Here is a 13,686-nt window from a genome sequence, read left to right on the forward strand (position 1 = left end):
ATACACGGATCTTAATGTTTATGGTGCGGCTAATTCGTATAGCGGAAGTTTGTAAACTATATTAAACTAAAGTTTTGCAAGCGAACGTTGGCCTGTCCTGGACTCCTTCCTCGCAGCGCTCGCTCAGTACTGTATAATACGGTAAATTCAAGTTAGTTAGAAACTCGGAGACCGGGCGAATCTGGAAACAGTAACGGAGTGATAAACTTAGCTTCCTCCATTCTTCGCGTCCGGATCTACTCGCGCTCGGATCGCAGTTCCGTTCCGTTTCGCAAGCTCGCTTTGCCTCGCCACCCTGCGCCCGTCTCAGTTTCTCAAGTTTAACAAGTTTTAATGATTAATAAACCGTACCAGGCGAATCCCGAAACCGGAACGGGGTCCTGAGTTGAACCCCAAAATTTTCCTATCTGCGCTCTTATCTGCACGTACGAAAATTGTTACAGCCTTTCGCGTTACTGCAGCTACATAACTCTGCAGTAAAACTAGACTTTTCGTAAAGAGGGGAAAAAATATTATTCGGAATAAGACTACCAGCTTTCACGGCGTGGCATCAAAGGAAAAAATTCAAGTTAAGCGCGACGGATTTTTTTTTTCAACGATTAATTCCTTCGCGTGTTTGAAGTAATTGCGCGTGACACGAAGCGCGGGTGGCTGGATGTATAAACTGTAGCTAATTTCCGTTGATAATTACTAAAACCAAAGGGAATTAGTTGAGCCTGGTTAGACTCGTATCGCCGCATGTGCTTCGGACCAAGTATACGTTCTACCTCAGCCACTGTTTGTCCCAACAGACATTTCTCTCAGCGTATTTAATACCCCGTACGAAATGACAGACATTAACAAAAACGCGTCTTAATCAACTTGAAAAGTCTCGAGCATCTAGAAATTCGTTATACTTTCACCGACGTTCAATGGAAACCAATTGCGTCCAACGTGTTTCCCAATGAGTCGTATAAAAAAATTGCAGAGACTCGGTGATTGCAGAGTTGCTAATTTACTTCGCCATTAATCGGATCTACAGCGTTGTTTGACAGGTGAACACGTAATACTGTCGGCCGGTCGAAAATCGCCCGTTACTGGAAGCGTTTTGGCATTCGTTTTGCCACGGAGCTGTAACAGGAACGCGCCTGCTACGTGCGGATAAACTGGCATTAATTACATTCGAAACCACGCGGTAGCCGGGAGCGCGAAATGACTTCTCTTTACTCATTACCTCTGTGGGGGGGAAAAACTCCCAAGAGTAATTACAGGCATCAAGGTCGATCCTGGTGAGTTCGCCAAAGGTGCCTCACCCGGCCGCGTACCCTCAACGGTGGATAAATGGCAGTATTCGCCGAGGGTAACGCGTTTAGCGAGGTATTAGGCCCGCTACCTTGACATATTAATCGCATAAACCTCACCTAGAGCCAACCGCTGCAGTCGTCTATAAACAGGTATCTAGTCATGTGCCTGCTGTAATTGCTTGTGGTTTTAAATACATTACGCGGTTATATTTTTCACTCCGTGAACAATCGCGTTCGATCGATCAACGACACTTGCATCAATCACGCTCCATCCTGCAACGGATGAAAAAGTGTCAAGGATCCATTCGCGATTTCGCTAAACATTTTTTATCTCCCCTTTACATCGTCGAGATTGAGAAACCGATCGATTTGTCACTGACAACGTTTTTTTATGCCGTGCGGAGAGAAGAGAAAAGAACTCGAGATTCGATTGAACAATTCGGTGAAACGATCGAATTAAATTTTCTTGGTAATAAGAACGGAATTAATTTGTTTTTCGTCATGTATAATTTATCGTTAATACCGTTCGTGAAGTTTTTCGGCCCCACATCAAAAATGCAACAAACAATGAGATGAGTGTGTAAAGCGTGTTTGGATTAAAAACTTACCTGCCAGGCGTTGGAATCCAAGGCAAGGTACGACATGTTGTTGTTAGCGTCCTCCGTTTTCGATGATTTTTTTATCTTCTCAAAACCGTGAAAAGTAATAATCACTTTATATACTATTCGCGGCACTTGATTACAATTAACAAAAAAAAACTTCTATCGTTCACATCGCGATTCAAACGACAGCCATGTTTTCTTCGACAACGACTTTCGGCTATTTTCCTTGTTTAGATCTGTAACAAGAAATAAAAAAACATTCCGTCACGAAACCGTCAAGTGCTCGAAAATTCGGTAAAGAAAAATCGTCGGGTTTAAAAACAATCAGAGGGACATTCTTCACTGTGATATTTTTAGTATTTAAGGAAAAATTCGCCTCAATTGATAACGCAAATTACAGTGCCGACGGGCGGGTGTAATTCCCCCGGGAAGGACGTCAACAATCCCGGCAAAGTTCGTTAGGCAAAGTTAAGGCATGACTCCCAGTGGTGCGATATCTTTTTCTCTCATTTTTAATCAGAGGTATACAAATGTTTACGCGAGTTGTACAACCGAATCAGACGTAGCACGACTTACAAATAACCGTATTGTCGGCGGAGAGATAAAACTTTCCCCTTTTATTTCGAACGGAGAATTTCTTCGGGAACCCTCGTTAAAAAATTCGATAGTTATTAAAATTTTAATAAAATCAGTGCTCCTTATATATTTTTCAACATAGCGACTCACCCTGCACTGCGAACGAACTGACTAACAAAACTAGCCTAACAACGCGAAAGTGAATTCATCGTGAAACTTAACGACAACAAGAAGAGGACCAACAACGGTAACATCGACGCACAGAGAGAGAGAGAGAGTTAAAAAATGGAGAACAAGAGTGAGAGCTGTACTGTGTCAAAGATCGTAGAAGGAGGGTGAAAATTTGACGATCCGTTCGAGAATCGGGTAGGACGCGAATCAATCGTGGCTAATATAATCGGTGTAACGCCTCGGCGCAAACTGCCCCGAGGTGGTGTCCAACCGCTGTCACCGAAATCCACGGACCGCGGCACTGCAGCCGTGGTGGGGCTAGGATTCGGGTATATACTAGCGACTCCGGTATTTGGAATACGGTGAAAACAGGAAGGAAGTGGTTTCGGATTGAGCACTGCACGTGGCGCGTCGCGACGTCGCACTGCGCTCGAGGCGAGAGGCGCCGCGTCGCCCCCGAATCACCCCGCGACGCCTCCGCCGCCGGGGGTGTGGTACCGCCTCCAGCCACCAATACTACCCCCGCGATGATAGCGGGACCCGTCGCGGTGCCGACGACGCGCGCATGTCCAATCGATGCCCCCCTTTTCCTCTTCGTCCCATGCCGAAACGGGATGACGGACCGCGACTCTCCCGTGACGAGAAACGAACGTCGGCTTTATTGGCGGTAAAAGTACGTCGCGCGATGCTTATATCGGAGTATTTCGCACCCCGACGCGGATCACGTATCGCGAAAAATATAATATGTCGGTCCTCCGAGTTATGCCGCTAAAACTTCCAGCCGATAGAACAGAGCGTCTGATAGGATTTTTGGGACTTGGAGATTCGGTTTTTATACCCACCGTGAACACGTGCTCGTGAAGGAATCTAAAACTTGGTAAACTTGTTACTTGTCATCGGAGGTGTTTGATCGATATTTTTAAGATTTCAGGAGGAAAAATTTCACCGTCGAGTGGGAAAATACGAAGGCGTTAGAATTCAAATATAAGCCTGAGGTTTTTGCTTACTTGTTGCGGTCCGTTCAATTTGATTACGATTCGTTTTATTCATTTTTTTCTTTTTTTAACCTTCTATATATCGACAGGCAACTTTCTCCAACGCATCTTTTACTTCTGCTGCACACTAAAATGTTATAATCCTGATGAAAAAACCCGTTTGGAAAAAAAAACGTTACTCGTTTGCTTGATAAAACTGGTCAAGCTACACCTTTTTTGATCGAAGTAAGATTTGTTTAGTTTGAATCAGCTTGAATTTAACGAATTCATTCGACTCCATGTATTATTTTTCGATTTTTTTTTTCATCAAATAGTTTACACGACGCACTAACCGACAACTAACGACTTCACGATATTTTATTAACGATTGTAATGTGTAATGTAAATTTTTTTTCCTCACCTCAGTCACCTGAACATTTGACGTACAATTAATGTATAATATGTTTATCTACCTAGAAAAAACATTTGCGAGCATAACTGAAATACAAATTGTTTAGATGTATGATTAATAGTGATTTAGCCACTTTAAAGTTACATCGCAATTCAAGTTAGAATAGACACGCATTGATCGAAATAAATTTTTTCTCCAAAATTTTCGTGGACCTTGTTCAATAAAAGTTTAAAGATGTTCAAATAGACTTAATATTTTTATTTCATACGGTGATATATTCTCCGATAGACAGTGACCGAGACAACTCCGTTTCTCGTAAAATTAACATAATAATAACCGTTCAAGATTATAATTTAGTATACGATTATATACGTATTTAGACACGTATGGCATACACTGGAGTACCTACTTAAATGGCGTAGGTAATTTCAGCGTAATGAGTCTCACACTTGTTCTGCAAAAACAAAAATTTTGCGACCATGTGAGCCGACGTAGATAGTAAATCAAATCTACTCACTATTGCTGCGGCAAAAAATCAGATTGCCGATGTTTTTCTTCTTTTTTCGCAGTTCAAATGTAACATCGTAAGGGTGGAAATTCATGTCAACATTAAAGCAAGACGAGAATGTTCTTTGGAACAGATGCAATCGGCATGCTCGAGGCTAACTGATACCGTCAACTAACGAGTATAAAATTCGTTGATATTTAATGAAAAAATAAAAAATTGAATAATAAGTAAACAAATAAATAAATAAAGGGGTCGGTGATTTTTTCAACTCAGTTTAATCTCTAGAGTAAATTGAGCAAACTCAATCTCCCCTGACGGAATAATACATGAAGGTTAAAGAAGCGTTCCGTCAGAGTTTGAGATCTTTGACTACCTTGTATTATACTTTCCCTCGACTTATATTTAGCTACTTCGCGGGAAATATGTACGCTTCAAACTCACAAAGCGTGATATTATAAGAGTGTAAAGTCTGCCTCGCTTCGATCTGTGGAATCGAGTTTGCACCCCTACGGTACTGAAAGAAGAAAAAGAAAAAAAAAAGAAAAAATTGGCCGACGTGTAAAAAAGGGGAGTGAAAAAAAAAAAAAAATAAAAATCGTATCCAGGCGTGCGGGAAAACAAGATGGTCGTCAGTCTAAAGGCACGTTTCGCTTTAGCGTCGGCCTCTTACAGCCGGTTCTCGTTTAGATAAAGCCAATTCGAAATAGACCGAGCGCCGGGCGACAAGCCCTACAGGGTTATCTGAGTCGTATAAGGGAGACAATGCTCGTATCCATATGCAGTAAAACGAGGAGATGCTTTTACGAAGCACACCGTCATTCGTGGCAAGCGTTTTGTAACTCGGCGCGCGATAACTTTGCCAATTCCGCGAGAGGGTATTATAGGTTAGAAGCTGTAACGACAAGGAGAAAAATAAACGTGAGAGATGTAAAACGAAGAAGGAAAGGAAGAGGAGTATGAAAAGGGGCGGGGGGAGGGGGGGGGGGATGGAAGGAAAAATACGAAGACGACGGAGAAGAAGAAGAAGAAGAAGAAGAAGAAAAGGAGGAGCGAAACCAGCACCAATTTCACTCTCCGTAGCCTGGCACTGATCGCTCTCAGCGTCTATCTCCTATTAAATATCGCCGATAATGCATGCCCCGGGGGAATCGACACCGATAACATCTCCCAAGGTTTTTACCCTCCCGTGAAAATCCGACGAGGCAAACTATGTTGCATACTTACCAAGCCTTCCTCGACTTTACTTCGACGATCGTCGATCTCGTAAACAAATTTATGGGACAGAAAAGGCGTCGATCCGAGACATCAAAAGAAAAAAAAAAAGGAACACCGCGTAATTTCATACGCGAAAAGTTTCGAGCGGACGTTTTAACGAGCGGTCAAAGTTCTGCTGTGCGGCAATAATACTACTTCCTGTCTCATTTTATAATATTTTGGGCCAGTATAAATATTGACAAATTGTACGGTGGTTGAAACAATTACTTGACACACAGATTTGGCCAACTTTACTCGTGCATTGATCGCGACGATTATTTACCGCGCTTTCAATTCGACGGTATCTCAAAAGCTTCGCTGATTTTCGTCGGTTGGTCTTATTTTTTCCGACACGTCGTTAAAGACGGTGAAGAAAAAATCTTGATGAAATGTAAATATCCTGGTCAGACGACAAGTTTCAAGATAAAAAAAGCTCACCTCAACTCTGGCCAAAACTTGGTTTTCATCATTTGGATACCGTTCCAAATTTTTGTGACATGGTAATATCGAAAGACCGCAAATCTGAACATGGAAATTTCAATTTTCATGGAACAATGGCTGGAGTTGCGTTGCATTCGGTAAAGAGTCGGGGTAAAATTAATCGCAAGTCGAACGCATGGCGGTGGAGCCATTTTGTGATGGCGAAGAATCGGCGCGGAGGATCGAGGATCTCGTCGTAAATAAGCCAGGCAAGTGAGGCAAGGTATCGCGGCGTGCAGAGAGTGAGATTCTCTCTGTGCAAAGCAAAGGCTAGGGGAGGTCAACCCGTTCATCTACCAGCAACCGTTCGGCTAGAAAGTACGGAACCACGCCTTGGCCGGGTCGTGACTTTGCCTCGGACACCGACTGGGAAAGCAATTCAGTAAATATAAAGACAAACGAGTCGAGCTGCCGGTGCAAAGGGCCTCCTCGACTCCTCGTTAACGTTTTAGTGCGTCGTCCTCGGCATCGGGATGCTCGCTCTTCCTTCCCTTAACGAAGGTGCGAGGAGGAGAAACTTTAAGGCACACACCTCTGGTGAGAAATCGCGTCGATGATCGTATCGATGTAACTTTCATTGCACTGTCATTGGTGCGAATAAAATTGGTGGTGATTTTTGAACGGTGTTTTTTGTTTTTTGTTTTTCGCAACTTTCAGTTCAGGCCGTTCTATTCATCCTAAAAATAATTCAAATTTGGAAAGTTTCGCGAGCGCCAAATTCCGAATTTTTTGGTGAAGAAACTTACAAGTAAAGAAGTATAACTTGGACGAAATATCAAAGTTTAAAATGGTCCGAAACCCGACGCTCAAAGTTTCGAAAGTGCAATAATGAGGTGCCGAAAAAGGATAACTCTGACAAGTTAAAGTTCTGAAAGTACGAAAATGAGGAAATTTCAAAATCTGAAACATTGAAATTTTGAATGATCTATCTTACTTTCGGAATTCTGCTCACTCTGATTTTTTACACCCATTCGTTGAGCAAACTACGCTGTGTGAGTATATTTTAATTTTCAAAAGTTTGCTCTATCGTAACTTGAGTTATGGAAACTTTGAGCCGCCCTGTTTCCGATCCTTCGAAACTTTATTGTTCCTTAAAAGTTTGATTTCTTTACTTCAAGTTTCGCCGGCACATAATACGGAATTAGGCATTTTCGGAACTTTTCAAATTCGAAACTTCAATCCCGCCGCGAATGGAAACGATGACGAGCGATCGGTGAAAAATAGAATACCTCGAAATTTGCGGAAATTTGCGGAAAAATTTGCTCATCCCACTGGCGCAGCTCTTCTCGTAACTTCTCGAGCATCGTTCGCGAAACGGGGAATAAAAGTTTGAGCGGGTCAGCGGGAAGCGAGAGATAAATCCGCTGCGCGGATTCCCCCATAAGAATAGGATTTCTTCAACAGTTTGATAGAAAGCGCGGTAGAGAAAATGATGACCCGAAGCTCTCGGCGTCGGTGGGGAGCCGAGATCCGCTCATCGTGTGAACAGCCGCGGGACTCTTGAAAGACGTGCAATGATAGAGATTAGAAACGTCCTATTTTGCGAGATTCCGTGTGCACTCGCAACGGATTCGTCGCGGCTTCTAGGAAATCACTACTTAGCCTTTCTGACCGTCGCGTTTTGCCGCGTTTTGCTTCCGCAGCTTGGGTTCGCAACTCGTGGAAAATTAAGAGTCCGGCAACCGATCCTCGATCGGCAGCTGGCGGAATAAAGTCTCTCGGCAATCGCTGGGTTATTGAATCAAGCGGTCCGTTTCGGAGACGGAATAAAACCAGTACAGGTGGAATAAAAAAGGGAAAAATTTCCCGAGTCATCCAATTGCGTTTCGGATCATCCCCGGCGATATGAGACGCGAGTCGAGGGGCGAGTAATCAAACGTCGCCGTACCGACGTGTGTTCTTGTTCGTGTTTTTAATTCCCCGAGAATCTCGCGAGGACGACAGTCGACGATCTTCAATATTGTTTCAAGAAATTTAAATGTAAAAACGACGACGGATGGGGGTTACGGTACGCCGTACGTATATAATACACCAAGTTTAATCCAAGTTTTCCGCTGCACGAAGCTGCGGAGGAAACTTGTGTGTTTCTGACGTCCCGGGCGCGTCTTACAACAACGCTGAAAGGATAGACAATTTACTTTCGCCCCGAAGGAAGATCACGCAATGATACGGTAGCTAAGGCATGGATATGCGTATATACACGTGACGCGTATAGACGCGTTATATTTTCAATACCAACACAGATTCACGGGGGGTGGGAACAACTTTCGAAGAACACTTCTTCAATTCGTGTTACACGGTCACGTAATAACCAGCCAGCCAACGATTGGGGATGAATTTACACGCGTCCTCGACTCGGACGTTTTATCCTTTTGTCAAACGATACCCTCCGCGACCAAAAATAGGAAATAATTGTTTCGATTGATACAACGCACCTTCGGCCGCAGACGCGGCGACGTCCCGACGCCCCGACGACGCCTCGACGCCCTGCAGACGCCGCGATATCCTATAAATATTTGCTCCCTCCTGTCACGAGATGTTTTCATAACCGTTCCGATTCCATCTAACGAGGGGCAACTTTACCGATAAGATGATGATACCGCCGACTGATTCATCAACCTTTGGCCACCTTTTTTTCAACGATAGGTATACACGTATAATTGAATCAAAGTCAACGATGCCTTTTCCTTGCTTCCGGTCTGTCTTGACAGGGTGAAAGGAAATAGGGACACCGTTTTTAAACTAAACAAAAAAAAAAAAAAAAAAAACTCTGCTCATCCGGCGCGGTTTAACAACTCTGAAAACTTGCGGAACTTTTGTGAGTGTATCGCTAAATGTAACGGTCAGGAATATTTCTCCTCGATTTTTGCGATTACTTTCAATCGTAGACCAATTTTTCAGCCGTAATTATTTCGCGTACCCCTCTTGCAATCAGCACAGACTCAATTAACTTATGTATACAAGAACACGCGCCATGTACTTTGTTTTATCAAATAGCAAGATTTTCTCGTTTATTTGAATCGGGTAAATAGACGGATTTCTGACGTATCTGCAGGAGCAATTCGCAATTTAATCGAAATTAATAAGATCAATTATTCGTATATAATAACAAAAGGACGAAACGCTGAGGGGCGTTCTGTATTCCTCAAAATTAGGATGTATAAATTCCGGAGCGGAGGAAAGTTATCAGACAAACAGAAATCATTCCATAAGATTTTTTCGCCACGTATCTTGACTTGTCAGATGAATACAGAAATTTTTCTCGGAATAATGAGCCATACCAATTTGGATCCAATTTTGATGGAATCGCAACTTTTGTGCCTATGACAATAAACGTAGATAATTATTATTTCTCTCCTCGATAAAAACGTTCCACCGATAATATCCCAACGCATACCTATCGTACAATTTTTCAAACAAACGAAACTTCGATCGACGGCGTCGTGCTGCCGAGGAATATTTAAAAAATAATAAGAAAAACGAAAAAACGAAACAAGCGAAATAAAACTTGAAAAAGTATTAGGAGAAAAAAAAATAAACGAAAGGGCAGAGAAAAAATTATATATTAAAAAAAAAATAAAATAAAATAATAATAACAATAAAAGAAACGTACAACCAGCGGCTTGTTTCGCGTAGATCAAAGGGAGGCAGTTCTGACGCTAAAGAGAAACCGGTGGAAAAAAGAGGCCCAGACGAGAGATGAGAGAAATGAGAGAAAAAGAGAGGGAGGAAGAGCGAGACAGGAAAAATATCCTCTCCTCGTGTTTTGTACCGTAATGGAAAAGTGATACGTTGTTTACCATTCCATGCCATCACCCTGCATGCCGTAACCGTCATGCATGCTTTATACGCCTACCGAAATACCTCCCAACGTCGAGTTAGGATAAAAAAAAAAAAACAAATAAATAAATAAAGAAAACAAGAGGAAAACGAGAAGCGGAGAAAAAAAAGAATCCAAATTGTACCTGCGTAAATTTTGAATCGAGATGCGAAGCTACGTAAATTCCCGTCATCGAATTTCCCTGCTTTCGAAAATTTTCCCATCCACAGGTAGGTATATTTAAATACACCAGGTTTTACCTCGTTTCGATGTTAGCCCGAAGGAATCCAGGAGAAATTATCCGCCGCCGAGGCTGAACTTGCGTAATTTCATCGGGCTTGCAGTTGTTTAACAGGATTTATCCACCACGTGGGATATTGGCCGCAAACTTTAGCCGGCCATGTAAGTTGTAAATTGGCAGTTAAGCTCGTGTCCTAGAGCTAGGCCCAGAGTGGCCCACACGTGCATTCGATCGCCGTTGCGGATTTCGAGACCTCCTCGTCCGCCGACCTGAGACCGTCGACGCGCACCTCGGTGCAGAACGTTGGCACACACACGCACACACACACCTGTGTATCCGTACCTCGGCCCGCACACGCTATCGCGATGACGGTGGAGAGAGACCATCTTACCCTAATTACCTAATTATCCAAAGTAATTACCTCACTACTGCATAATCTCTAACGCCACCCTCCGGGGTACTGACGGATCGCTGGATGTACGCGTGCATGTGTTAACGTACCTACGTATGTGCGTTATCTCCGCATCTGTACCACGTAACACTGCGCGTACGTCCCGAGACTTAGAATCCGGAGGATCGGATGCAGTTATTACTGGAATATTTTTTAATATAATTAATTCTAACCTAAACGTCGGACAATTCGATCGGTGAAACCGTTTGAATTCACTCGAAATCTTACATACATCGCTTACGATCTCGTAATATCCCGGGAAAATGTTTCGTTAAATCTGTGTGAAACCTTTCGAATTCTTGACATTGCGTGAAAACTGTGTGTTCTTGCTATATTGAACATCAAGGAAGAAAAAACTTTGAGCATTGTTGTACTCCGTGCGTCAATTGGACCGCGAAAACTTGAAAATCTGTTTTTTATTAACCCTGTGTCAGAATGTACGTTAGACCACGGCAGTCACTTCACCGTGCACGAATCGTAACGTCTAATCACTTCTGTTCCATGTCATTAATGAGAGAATAGAGATATTATTTTTTGACCGCGTGAAGCAATTCGAGTAGAAAATCACAGCCGTTGATTGCTAGTCTGCTGTAGAGTATATCTAGCTACTTTGCAGGAAGATACTGACTCGTCTTGCTAATAGTGAAAAGACTTGGTGTAAAGGTGAAATTATCCTACGATTTTGCAGGCCGAGTAAATTGTCTGAGAGAGCCCGTTTCGGTGTCTAATTGGTTTACTACCGCGTGTTTCGAAGAATACATAAGGAAGAAAAAGAGGACAGAAGGAAACCATCAGCTGCCTGTAATTCTTGTATACGAAAATTAGAAATGAATTATAATTTTTCAACGGTTGCACACAAAACTGGAAACAATTCTTTTAATGTATGGTATTATATGATAGTTCTTCGAAGAAAAAACAAATCAGAAAGCTCCACAAAATTTCATTCCCACGCGGTTACGCGGGAATTCACACTGTTATAATCGCACGTAGCGAAAATTCTAGGCCGTGACTGAAAATGTGCAAAGTACGTGTGTAGCAAAATGAAATATTCGCCAAGAGTTTTCGAACCTGCCAAAAATAGCCAAGTGTCAGAAATTTGTTATTCTTTTCAGGAATTACTCGCGGAATCGTTTTCAACGATCTTTCGCCTCTTCATATTTTGGGAATCCTCTTTCCACGCTACTCCATCGATAATTGTCTCACGTCTAGTGGTGGTTTCATATCACGCAAGAGGAGGGTCTATATGGGAGAAGCGGATAATCCGAAAGAAGAGAAAAAATCACACAGTGAAGGATAAATAAGGGATCAATACCGAAGTACCGTTGATCCACTTTGATCCCCATTGATTCGAAGGGCCACCTCTTCAAAATCCGTTCGGTTTTCAAAAAGCCTCGAGGCAGTCAGGTGTCCGAGTTTCCCCGGTCCTTTCAGTCCTCGTGGTCTCCTTTGCAGATAGTTTTTTCCCCAAAACGATGCGGTACATTCGGCCGAATTTGTGTGAGAAACGAAGAAAAGTGGAATGAAATAGAAGAGAAAAAATACACACTTACCGCAGACGAAAATCACTCTATCCTAAGCGCGATCGTGAAAGGCTGCAACACAAAACTCGGCTCATTCTTTACTCTTCGATTCTTTCTATACCGGCGATCGAAAATCGATGGAACAAAAAAAGGGGAGCGACGAAGAAAAAAGTTGTTGACTTAAGCGCGTGGCGAATTCGGCTTTCCAAACATTTGCTACGACGGATTTTCCCGGATACTTCTCTGTGCAGACACACACACACACACACCGAAGCATATTGCACATTATGTGGAAGCGTATACACGAGTGAAATATTGGCCCGAGGATCGATTGTTCGACGAGAAAATCGAACGACAGATACTTGTTAAAGTTTTTTTTTTTTTTTTTTTTCCTTTCACCTTTTCATCCCCATTTTTTATTCCCGCGCGGCGTCGCAATTTCGGCCAAGAAATCTCCGGCGTTATTCGATCATCAAAGTTGTTTGGACTTTCGCTTTAAGTATATAATACACCCGACCAAAGTTAGGATAATGCTTCAGGCTAGGGATGGTTGGTACGATGTAAGGAATCGTCCTTACCGCGATACAATGCGAAAGCATACAACAACCCTGCAAGTCGATCAAGGCAGGAGTTGATAGTTGGAAAGTCCCTCTTCCAAAATCATAATGAATTCGGAGAATCCCGTCACCCGTATACTCTGCATACATACGTACATACGTACATGTAAAAAATAAAAAAAAATAAATAAATAAAGAAGAATCCGTTGTACGTACAAACGACGCGTGTATATGCCACTGGTTATGCCCTTGCACAAATCCATTCGCGGAATCGCCCAGGGCGGGTTAATTTTCTCGAATAAGAGCTGAATTTTTTCATCATATAAAAGACGCTGTCGTGAAATTTATTTTTTCACGTCATGTCGTTCATTTTTGTATTTTTGTATTTTTTTTTTTTTTTTCATTTTTATCGTAACCGTGTGCGTGCCCCTTGTTTTTTTCTTTTTTTTCACACGATTATGTACAATATACGAAACCGAGAAGTTGAAACAATGCAGAAATTTGAAAGCGTACACGCCGTCTGCAGCAGGAACCGCGTTGTAAACTGTATTTGCATAACTGATTTACGTTTTCAGACACGAGTCGTGCCAAATTTCTCACGAAATATCAAAACTCGTGCATTTACGTATACCTGTACGTGTATAATACATATATATATATATATATATATATATATATGCGATACATATGTACTCTTTTCATATCTGATCTCTGCATTCTAAATCTGACACATGTACGTATGTACAACGTGTGAAATTCGCCGAAATTTTGCCAAAGGTTCCACGAATATCCTTGAGTCTTTGAAGTTGACGAAAGGAACTTTCCAAGAGGGTGGAG

General features: G+C 42.4%; 1 protein-coding gene across 1 annotated transcript in view; it reads right to left on the minus strand.

Annotated features, from left to right (window-relative positions):
• LOC124301224 (transcription factor AP-2-epsilon) overlaps positions 1-13,686 on the minus strand; it is a 205,393-nt gene that overhangs the window by 168,268 nt on the left and 23,439 nt on the right. Inside the window, exon 4 of the mRNA XM_046756018.1 lies at positions 1,892-2,121. Within this exon, the coding sequence (XP_046611974.1) occupies positions 1,892-1,927 (36 nt within the window). The 5' untranslated portion in view covers positions 1,928-2,121. The remainder of the gene's footprint in view (positions 1-1,891; positions 2,122-13,686) is intronic.

The sequence above is a fragment of the Neodiprion virginianus genome, chromosome 3 (genome assembly GCF_021901495.1).
Source record: "Neodiprion virginianus isolate iyNeoVirg1 chromosome 3, iyNeoVirg1.1, whole genome shotgun sequence".
NCBI classification, from domain to species: Eukaryota; Metazoa; Arthropoda; class Insecta; order Hymenoptera; family Diprionidae; genus Neodiprion; species Neodiprion virginianus.